We start from the raw sequence: 12,219 nt of genomic DNA on the forward strand, positions 1-12,219 counted from the left end.
AATGTTTTAAATAAAATAATTTTTTATGTCTTCCACATATTATTATGACATGTATTTTTTAAAAATTTTTAGAGGAGATGCTTTATAGCTGCTCATTTTAAACTTATCATTTTACTGTTATATAACTTAAAAATAATCCCTTTGGGTTTACATGTTTTACTTAGTTGGGTTAATTAAAAAATAAAATTACTACCAAATGCTGCAATCCTCGTCAAAATTAATAAATATACACACAGATATGCCAATAAAATAACTTTTTCTTGATTTGGAACCAGAGATTTGGGTAAAATTATGTGCAGTTTTACACAAATGTATAAAACAAAAACGGATACATTTGAGAATTCAGTGGAAGTACCATGTGCGGTCATGTGAACGTGCCACATCATCAAGACAGCTTATTCAGAATTTGAAAATAGGGTAATCAATGGAGATGAAAACATTTGTGTATCCTGCCAAAGGAGGTCCAATCATGAATGGTCCTCTTATTGATTGTTCGTACTGGAAAGCAATCTGTTAAAAGGTATTGTAAAGCAAATTCTCTCAGATGCATACTTAAAGCAATAAAGAAGAGTTTTAGAATATGTATTGTTGAAATTAAGGGTAAAAAAAAATCTTCTAAGTATAAAAGAAATTTTTAACTCAGTTACAAGTTTTAAATAATATTTTTAAAAAATCCTGTTTTGTTCCCTTTCAGAAATATTCAGAGAAAGTTAAGTACTATTAAGCGTATTTCGCTATTAAAATAAAAAGTGCTTAAATTTGAAATGGACCAAAGAGAGCATTAATTATAAATTGACTTATTGATTTTTCGATTTAAAAGATGCCTCAGAAGCTAAAAAACCATGTCATATTTGAGAAAACATTTTAGGAAGAAGTTCTATAAATAGAAAAGAAATAATACATAATTTTAATATTAATAATACAAAAAACTTTGATCTTAATTTTTGTAATTACTTAACCGAATAAAACTGAATTACCTTAATTTTTTTTTAAATTTAATTAAGGAAAACTTGTGAAAATATTTCATTCATATTAAACCATTATGAGCAAACTGTTCTGTTTAAAGTATAGCATTTAATTCCGTTCAGAATGAAATGTTGTTTAAAAATATATCCTTTTCATATACTTAGGACTCTGAAATATTGTAGAAAAGGAAAATATACGTATTTATATGTATATTTACGACGTAGTTACTAAATATTTACATCCGATCGTGTCAAAACCCATTGAACTTAATGGTAAATGACCCAATGTTTTGGTCACCATAAAGGGATTGCCAGTGCTTCAAAGCAGTATATGGAGGAAACCGGGGGAAACCATCTTACTTCCTACCTCCGTGGATCAGATACTATATTCAGTGCCTTTATGTTTTAAGCAATCCAAACCGTTATTAGTAACATGAAAATAATAAGTTATTATGCAAAACCTTTATAACAAGCCTTCTGAGTTATTTATTTAAACAATTAACTTTACAGATTTTCTGTGTTATTTAAAAAATTAACTTTACAGAACTTCTGTGTTGTTTATTTAACAATTACTTAAAATTGAAATTGCAGTACTTGTGGTTTCATCAATGACCAAGAAACAAGAATAAAAAATGTCACCATTTCTAGACACCATATACCTATGACCCCAGAATAGCATTTTAAACAGCGGAAGTTTAAGGAAAATTGGGAAGATAAAAAGAAAGAAGAAAAAAAAGACCTACTCTAATTTATTTTAAAAAATCCTGATCAAAAAAGTGTTTTAATGTTTTCAATGGGTCATGAAGTTCTACTGACCATTTTCAATGACTATGAAGTTCTACTGTATGTAAATATTACAACTATCAGGAATGTGATTTTTGTAGCTACAATGTTTCACTTTGCATCTCCATATGGCTTCTACATGATGCATAGCTTCATTTCATGCCCGTTTTCAGAAATTTAGGTGGAGGTTAAAATACCTCTTTCCTGGGAAGAATGTGATAGCTCCAATTTCACTTGATAATGTACTAAAATTTGTCATCATTTTTAATAAATAAATAACAAAAGATTTCTAATGTTGCCTCTAAAAAAAGATTTCACAATTCTCTTTATACTTGATTTTAGGTTTCGATATTGTTTACTTGGCAAACTTGTCAAACTTGGTGATCAGTCATTGAATGCCAGTAAAACTGACAAGCACTGAAATTACTTCACACAATATAGCTATTGTTCTGTTAGACTTAACTGCTATTAAAATGACTTAATAAAATCATTATAAGTTTAATTAAAAATATACATTCTACATTTTCTTATAGTGCAATAGTTAGCATTACAAGTCAGTTAGTTGGAGATCTGTATTTAACTGCAAGCAAGAGCACAAAACTCTTTTTCAAATGTTTTAATTTTTAAATTTTTCCTGTGTCTGTAACTTGGTCCTTTAACAAAGTCTTTAATGGAATAATGCTAGTTCACACTGTAACCGTTTCTGAAAAATTATTTGTTACAGATAATAAAACCTACTTTAAAATTTCTTTGAGAAGGGGGGGGGGGAATTCAGATAAATTTAATACAGAGATGTAATTTTAGGTTTACAGTTTTTTCCCCCTTTATGGTAATGTTATGTAGAAAAGGTCAGAGAAACACTGTCCTATGACATGGGTGCAAAATATGCAGTTGCACAAAATTCTGACCAGATGGACAATACCTCTTCAAGCAATCTATTCTTTAATTAGCAATACGGCCTTTTAATTCCATTATTTCAGTGTAATAATAAATAACTGCATACTTTAAAAATACAATTAATGAAAGTGGTATTTAATTATCAAACAGACATCAAATGGAATAATTCTCACTCTCATGATCTTGAGACCATAAAAAGAATGCCTTTGTCAGATATAGAAGTGGAACATCACATGACTGACAAGATGGCCAACTAGAAAATCTGTAAAAAATATTTACATTTTAATTAAGGAATCAAGGTAAAAAAATTACATTTGAACTGAAAATAAATGCATACTTGGAAGTAAATGATTTAGACTGTAAGTACAATTTAGTTATAAAAGGAGAAAAATGCAAGATGTTTAAATAGTACCAAGCTCATGCATAATAATATTAACTTATGTTCTAAATGTAATTTAAATCTCTTTTCAGTGTTTGTACAGCTTATTATACTTTGTCTGAATTCTGCATATGAAAATTATAATAAATGCAAATGATTTGAACAAAATGAAAAGTATTTTACATTCATAGCTTCATATATGAAGGAATACTGGCAAAGTACCTTTGACAATCCACCCACATTCTTCAAACATTGTCCCAATTTTGATTATCATTTATTATGAAGACATACTATGTAGATACTGTTGACTATTGATCATAAAGAAAGCCTTCAAGAAAAACATTCAGCATTGCCTATATCCTTCAAAAATCCATAAGAACTGGCTATTTGAAATGGGACTAGGCTTTAAATTAGTACGAATGAAAACCAATGAAGTTCTGAATTCTTTACATATGAATGCACATTTGTTTTGTAGAACAATTCCAGACACATTCTAGATCAGGAGAAAATAATAAAGAATATGTCAATAGCTCTTTACTCTTTAAGAAAAGGCATTCTGATAAAGGCATAAAAGAAGTGTTATGGTTTGAGACAGTACTATGTAAAGCAAACATAATAAACTGCATATATTATGCAAATGAAATATAATGGGAACTGGTATAAGAATATGGTTTTGGTTTATTTGATTATGGCACAGCACTAAGGCTATCTGCCTAAAGGGAGGGATACCTTCATCGAGGATTTTCTATGGGAAACTGGCTGTATACATGCTACACATATGGAGAACCATGAAAATGCCCATGCAGCCTGCCTGTTCACTGGGATTTGAACCCTAGACCAAACTACCAGTGTTCAGCAACTTATTCTGCATATACAAGATGTTTTAGGAAAGTATATTCTTGCTCTTCTTCAAATCTTTGATGGGCTGTGAAAAGTTTTTCAAGAATAATGGTCATAGTTAAAACTGACTTATTAAACATCAGTATTAGCATTACAAAATATTCCTGAGAGATCTGCGCTGTGCTGTGATACATAACCACATTCTGTAAACCTCTGATATAATTTTGAAAAGTTTTACTGAAATCATTTTGCATGCATAAATGTTACAAATGAAACATTTGAAATAAAATTTTATGGTAGTTCCTATAATTGATGAGCAGGAAATCTCTCCAAATATTATTTCAGTTAATTAAATATTTTTTCAGTTATGACGATTTTCCTGATTGTTCTTTAGTTTATAAAAACTGCTGAAAATTAAAATTTTTTCTTGTTCTTCAGTACAACTTGAACTAACTTTCACCAAAAGTATTTTCAAAATTTAACTCTGTATAAAACATTTTACATTTAAATAATGAAACGTGTGTAGACAATTCAAGACAAAATATACATGGTTAAATAACATTCTACTATAATTGTTGAAATGAAATTAATAAAATAATATGACTAAAATTTAATTTTTCTAAATTTCAACATTGGAAACAAAAGTTTAACATATTCATATAAACTTCAAAATGTGTTTTTTAAATAACAACAACATAAAAATTGAAAACCCAATTTAATGAATTTAATTTCACTGTACTTTATGTTATTTTCCAGGAAAATAATGTCTTAGAACTTATAATACAAAATATATAATTTCTAAAAATAAAGATGAAAATTTTTATAAAACAATATAATTTATAAGTACTTAAACAAGATGCTTCATCAGAAATAGTCACTACTAAAATAAATGCTTACTTGCTGTAGTTATGTGACACAAAAGAATATAAAAAGGAGACTAAGTTATGTTTCAGACAATAGTGAGCCAGCCTGTGACATAGGTCAGAAAATGATATTGCTGCTTTTTCAGAAGTAAATAACATAATATCATTTATGTTGCACTGAGCTTTACCAATTCGAGCTAAAAATAATGAAATGTCCTCCAGCTCTTCTTCACAAAATACACCATGCCTAAAAAAAATTAGATAGTTAAGAATAAAAAATAAACCCAAGCATAAACATTAAAAAAGTATAAATTAAACATGTAAAAGAACACTGAAATGATGGCACTTCCTTTACAAGTTATATCCACGACAAGTTTTTAACTTATAATTTCCATAAATTTTAAATTAACATTATATTTCATATACACTTTCATCATTTATACTTTACATTTCATCTTAATATTACTGTGTAATCTACACTTATGACCATGCACATAACATACATTGAACGTTATTTAATTCTTATAATTCACATTTTCCACCTATATTTAAAAAAATTCTTTCAAATAATAGTGATGCATATGTAGCATTGCATAAAAGATTGCTACAAAGATCAAATTACATAAATGGATGGTGGATTTTTTGGCTCATAACCTAAGAGCTTATGGTTCACCAAACATGTGATAAAAGTACACCCTCTTTCGTAATATAAGCATGAAATTATAAAACCAACTAAAATAATATGTTTGTGACATTTTGTTATATTATAAGAAAAACAAAATTAAACAGAACAAAATTATACAACCAACGAAAACAATAGACTGATGAGTACTAATTATTGCTGTGATATGAAGAGATGCATAAAATTTACAAGATGAGTTTAAATGTAAAAACTATATTTAAATACACTACAATCAGTTCAAACTAAGTAATAAAAAGTCTCTCTTAAATACTGAATAAAACTTTAAAAAAAAAAAAAAAGTTTTTTTCAATTAAATTCTTGAGATATATATATCAGAACCATTGCAATACCAATGCTTGTCAAAATATGGGCATGTTATCAAAATGTGCTGCACCAAAAGTGCATTACAGTTAGAAAATACAGATTCACTCTGTGAACATAACTGTGTTTAATAAAAACATAACTGTGTATAACTTGAGAGTGACTAATTTTGAGGTAAGTTTAAAGGATATCTTTTATTTGATTTCTGTTCATCTTCCAACATTCTATTCTAGGTTTTATGCTTCCCTAATTCTTATTTATTTGTATAAAATTATTGCCATTTGTTTAAGGCTTTGCCTTTGCTGACTGTTCTAATATCTCTCAGGAAAATGAGTCAGCAAGACAAAATAGCAGCAGACTTTACTAAGATGTCTGCCAACTCAGTACCTTCTATGCCTACATGTCAAGAAACCCAACAGTAAAGAATCTGACACCCATGGCTCTTTATACTTTGATCTAGTCTTAAATGTCAACTAACAGAGGATTCTAGATATCAGAAAAATTTTCTAAAGCTATTAGTGCCTTAAATAAAATAACATAAATTCCAAATTTTTTCTGGCATAGTGAATATAACAGCATAATGTACAGCAGTTACTTCGAAACTGAATACGGAGCAGGCACCAAGCATTTGTTTGTTCTTTATACGGTTCCCAGTTTCAAATGATACTCCTACATGACCAGTTGTTTTTGAACCATCTGTTTATATGGAAATGTAACTGTTGTATGCATACCTGTTCTCAAGAAAAAGCTGCCTATGCACTATCTCATTAGTGTTTTTCTTATCAAGATGACAGAAGACATCATTGAATTTCTCATTTGTCCAGTAAAGAATATATACATTTCTGAATCAGAAATTGTCTTTTAAAGATTGTCTGTTGAATTATTGATAACAAGAAATTTTCATGGTCTTTTTTCAGAGATCATATTTACACTTTTATGGGGGGAGAGCTTTTTTTGACAAAGAATCATTTTTGTCAGTACTTTCTTGATTTATAAAAGCGATTCTCATAAGAAATCAAAATTCAGATGTAGGTCAATTCACCACGAAGTAGTTCAAGAAGGAAGATTCTTGTGCATGGCTAACCAGAGCCTATACGCTCACTGAAATCCTATACACAGCTTTCAAATATGCAGAAACCTCTGATCACTTATAAACCCAAGCCACTGAAGCTAAGGACTAGTGCCCAGCCAACTGACACTAACGGGAATAGCTAAGTGCTTCCCATTTTAATTTGAAGCAGAGGCCAAAGCAAAATATTGGGAGAGCAACTTGCCCCTCAACTACCAGGGCCCTTCTTTCCTGTCTTAGGGTCTCTATGTATGGTTAATGCTTTCTCTCCATGAGAAACCAGAGACAAAAGGGTTTTAAGAGCACTTTCAAACCATGTTCTCTATGGAAAAAACCCCAAGGGAGAAAGAAAAGAAAAAAATAGAAGGCGTGATAAAAGGAAAACAGTGCTCCTGGGATCATGACATCCATGCAAGAGGAGTGAGACTCCTGGAATCATGACATCCATGCAATTATATGAAGTTGCTAGACAGGAAAGGTCCATCATATATCTCAGAATAGAGATTAAGACTGTTGAACACTGGTAATTCAACATGGGTGCAGATTCTCATTAGCAACTTGATTGTAAGAGCATTTTATGGTTTTTACCACCTGTAACATATTTACCTTTAGGCACATAGCCCTCATGTGCTTTGATTTCATCAATTAACTGAACGATCATAAAATATATAATTAGAATTACTGTACACAAATTTGGTTTACTGAAAACAAACAAGTGAAAATGTATATAAAATATGAAAAGCACCTTCGAAAACAAGTAATTTCAATTTACTAATTTATACATAAAATCTGGAAAGTGTTTCCCCCCCCCCTTTTAAATAGAAAGCATTCATTTTATTAAAAACCATACATATTATTAGTAAAAGCCCTTTTCTGACTATAAGCTTAATTCTTAAAAGGTATATTTTAAGAGAAATTATTATTAAACACTTAATGAAACTAAATTTCAAAACACGAAGTTTTTACTTACCTCGCTAATTCATTTAAAATAGTCTCAGACACATGAAATGTGGCTTTTCTGGATACAGCATTTATCATTTCTGCATTCAATGGCCATTTATTGAAAAGAGAACTCTCAGATGTTTGAGGATACTTGCCCAACCAAGTGTCAATCCAGTTCATAAGATATGGCAGAATGCCATTTTCAAGCAAGTAATACCATACTGATAATGGATTCAGTACAATGTTTGAATTTTCTAAGAAAGAAAAAATATATATGTATACCATTCTGAAGCATTATGAAATACTTTTAACAATTAAAAAAATATACAATAACTTTGCCCACATTTATTCCTAAGTTTTTATGCATAAAACTGTACAAGAATAAAAGCATTTAATAAACTATTTTCAAGCTCAGGATGTTAGTAACAATGCCCTGCCATGAAGATGCTGCATCTTTTTATGATTCAGTCGCTGTTCTCCAAAGCAGAAATCTTTACAAAGGTGTCCCAGTATAAAGCTGCTTGCATTCTCATGAAGAACTATTAAAAAAAGCAAGCTTCATAAGTTTTATGCTGGGGCATCAGTATGTATGCAGGATTTTTGCTTACAGTCTTGATAAATACAACAAACAAAATCCTTATTTGCTTAGCAGTACTGGCATCTTTAACAAAAATACTTTTTTCTTAATGTTAAATACTGATCTTAAGAGTATAGCTACCTTTATGCTGAATTATGCAGTTTCATTAAAAAGCGGCATCTTATGATTAAACATCATTTTAAATAGTTATCTCAAATTCACAGAAAGAAGACAAATAATTATACTGAAATATATAACAAAATAAATAAAAAGTTGCATAGCACTTTGAATGAATAAAACTTTTTAATATTACACATAAATGAGAAATTATTTTAATTTAAAAATCAATAATAAGCTTTTCAATATCATACATTCAAAAAACTTTATTAGTAATAATCATTTACCCATTTATTATTATTAATGATAACAAAATGAAACAGCATTCTATTTCCAAATACTAATAATAATCTTTTTGGACAATGTGATAAAGCTTTAACTTCTACAACTCTTAGATGCAAAATAAAATGTTAATGTACTGAAGATATTTTCAAAGCATTTTTTTTTCCCTTGAACATGAAAAGAAATGTTCATCCTATATTTATAAAAAGTGAACTTTACCATTATTCTTATTCAAGAACAACACTGAATAAAATATTAAAAACATTTAATTTTCAATCAGTAATAAAAACAAACATAAATATAAGCTAAATAATGTACTATGTAACAAAGCTCTGCTAATATAAATAAAAAAAAACTTGAATATAAATGAAATAAAGACCTATTTTTTTTTAATTGAACTCATGAGCAACAATTGCAAAATGAAATAATGCTTTTTCTTTATTAATTTGCAATTGAATTTACATTGAATTTTATAATTGTCAACTGGAAACTAAAAGGAACTATTTTGACAGTTTTTTCCAAAATCAGTGGGTAGGATACATGTAAAAATGGCAATTTCTTGTCAATAAATTTTCCTGTTATAAACATGTTCTATAAAGATATTCTCTTACGAGCATAATAAACATTTCTCTCATAGCTTCAACATGTTCAATCTAGTGATATTCTTAACATTTTAAAATTACTTCATAAGCCTCTAAAATTTACTTTGACAAAAAACGCATCAAAAGTATATAAACACTGCCAAAAGAATTTAGAATGTTTAAATTTCCTATAAAATTATACATTACAGATAAAAAGGTATTCTTGAAGTTCAGAAATCGTTTGGTCTGGAAAAAATAGTCTGAAGGAAAATAGGAGCTTAAAGGAAGCTATATAGCAGGGTTGGCCAAAATTCATGTCGGTAAGAGCCACACGTTTGAATTCAGGAATGTTCGAGAGCCGCATCTAGATTTTCTAAAAAGCACACATTCATATTTACATCATTATAGAAGTAGTGGAGGAGGTTTTAAATAGAAAGAAATCCCTGATAACTTTGTAAAAAGAGTCTAAAATTATTAATTGCTTCCTTTTCAACACTGAATAGTTTTAGTTTAGGATATTTCATACATATATTTTATATGCATGAGCCACACAAATTGCCTGCGAGAGCTGTATCAGGCTCACGAGCCAAACTTTGGCCACCCCTGCTATATAGCATATACTACAGAGAAACAATTTATTCATTGCTAATGCAAGCATCAGTCATCTCATATGCAGTTTTCATTCTCAAAATCCGAGTCATGTCAAATTTCACCGAGAGAAACTAAATGTTGGGAATTGAACTTTGCAGAATTCATATGGTACCAGAGATAAGAAACAAAAGGCAATAACTCCTTTAAAGTCATACTTCATGGAATAATATGGCAGTATCCCTTTATTATTAATATCAATAACAGTCAATCAGATTGCAGCAATAGTTAACTCTATAACAATCAATACTCAAGCTGCTACTACAGTTACATTGACATTTATCACAGTTCCCCAAGTTCCAGCTAACACCCTAATATTTCCTTTAATCATATTAAAGAATGTATATTTATGAAAAGTACATTTCTTTTTTTAGTGTGAGATTTATGATGAAGTTTAAAAAATTGCATCTATTGACCAACCATAGTCGACATGACTTTGTAGGCACCATACCAAAACACTTAGACTTGGTTGGTATCAGGGGTATATCAGCGGGGGGAAGTACACATTTAAGGGGGGGAAGTACACATTTAAGAGGATTTAGAATGCACTTTAACTAATTCATGTGCAGAATCGTACCATGATAATTCAACTTCAATCTTTTTATGTCATTTTCTAAAATAATTTCCACTTGATACATAAAAATGAGTTAAGGATTAAAAACCCTGCTTCATGACCATGTTCATCTATCCCACAGTTTTCCAATGTGAGAAGCAAGAACAAACTTAAAAAATTTGGTTGCCTGAATACTTTTGAAATAAATATTTAAACATTCATTTGATTATACAAATAATTCAGTCATACATCTTTAAAAGAATTATACCAAATTATTTTAGCAGTTCTTTCACATATGCTGGTTCAAGTTGCATGTAGGTTTATTTTTCTAATTCAAAGTGAATAAAATTAAATTATTAGTCAAACCCTAAAAAATGACCATAAATCAGTATCTGCAAGTGATATCCAATATGCAAAGTAGCATTGTCAATGATTTTTTAACAACTGCAAGTGTCATGGAAAGAATATGTGCTTGTTTCCACAAATTCAATATTACAAATGCTTTAAGCAGTCTTTAATCATTACTTTTCCGCTTCCATATTACATGAAACTATCATTCTATACTGCATAACACTATAATCCCATACTGCATGAAACTATAACTCTATACTGCATCACACTATTAGTCCACACTGTGAGATACTATTGTGTGACTACCAGAACACAATCTAAATTATTTAAATGTACAAATCTCCTCACAATGTATAAAAATTTCCCATTAGAAATAGCTACAATGCACCACAGCTATGAATGAGAAATAAGAGAAAAAAATAAATTAAGAATTATTTTAAACTTTTACAAGTTTAAAAAATTCAATTTTTGAAAATAATTTCAAGAACTACCATAATGTATTCAACTGCCTTAATATATAATATATAGAAGGTACTTTTCTTCCTTTTCATTTAAAGTCACATTATAAGGGTTATTTTCCTTATACAGAATTAATAACAGATATGCAGAATTGATATATGGAATTAATAATGGATATATGAACATAAAGAAATTCTCCAGAATTATAAACATGATTTTTGATTGACAACCTTCTTTCATAAAGAAATCCAGAACAGGAGAATTCTTCAGAAAATGTGATGCCAATATTCGTCTTTTTACATCATCATCCCACGTTGAAAGCCAATTCATAACGATGCGGCAATATGCACCATTTTCACTGTTATCTTCAGTAAAGTCAATAAAATCCCCAACTGTTAATGTTGCATCACTTTCAGGGGCAACACAACAGACATCACTGTCATAAAATGATCTACAAAAATATATCATTTAGCAATGTTAATGCAAATAATGAGTTAAATACACATTTAGAATACATAATTACATGATAAATCACTTAACTGTTTGAAGCTTTAAGCTGAAAAATGTACCATAAGATTCTACCAGATATGATTAATTTAATAGAAATTAACTGTAAAATGAATATTCAGTTATATCACATAAATTGAAATAAGCATAATTTATAATTAGATCTTCTATGATAATTACTTATTCCTTAAGAAAGCATGGTAATAATAATACCATTAAAGACACATCTATTAACTTTTAAAGTAAAGACATGAAATGCTAAGATGACATAAATGATATACAAAATTATAGCTTTAAGAAAAACCATTTAGTAAGACCTACACTAATGTATGAAAATTTTAAGAGTAAAATTTACCACCCATATTTTAAAAAATCAATATATTTTAAAGCTATTTTATAAAAT

At 29.1% G+C, this 12,219-nt stretch overlaps 1 protein-coding gene across 3 annotated transcripts in view; it reads right to left on the reverse strand.

Moving 5' to 3' along the window:
- The window catches only part of LOC118194234 (spatacsin), a 173,380-nt gene that overhangs the window by 121,233 nt on the left and 39,928 nt on the right, over positions 1-12,219 (reverse strand). For all 3 annotated transcript variants that reach the window (XM_035365449.2, XM_035365448.2, XM_035365450.2), the window contains 4 exons: positions 11,540-11,760; positions 7,770-7,995; positions 4,762-4,974; positions 2,819-2,907 (listed from right to left, as the gene is read on the reverse strand). In XM_035365449.2, the coding sequence (XP_035221340.1) occupies positions 2,819-2,907; positions 4,762-4,974; positions 7,770-7,995; positions 11,540-11,760 (749 nt within the window). The remainder of the gene's footprint in view (positions 1-2,818; positions 2,908-4,761; positions 4,975-7,769; positions 7,996-11,539; positions 11,761-12,219) is intronic.

The sequence above is a fragment of the Stegodyphus dumicola genome, chromosome 7 (genome assembly GCF_044657685.1).
Source record: "Stegodyphus dumicola isolate Sdum_Otavi_A_Nest chromosome 7, ASM4465768v1".
Lineage (NCBI taxonomy): Eukaryota > Metazoa > Arthropoda > Arachnida > Araneae > Eresidae > Stegodyphus > Stegodyphus dumicola.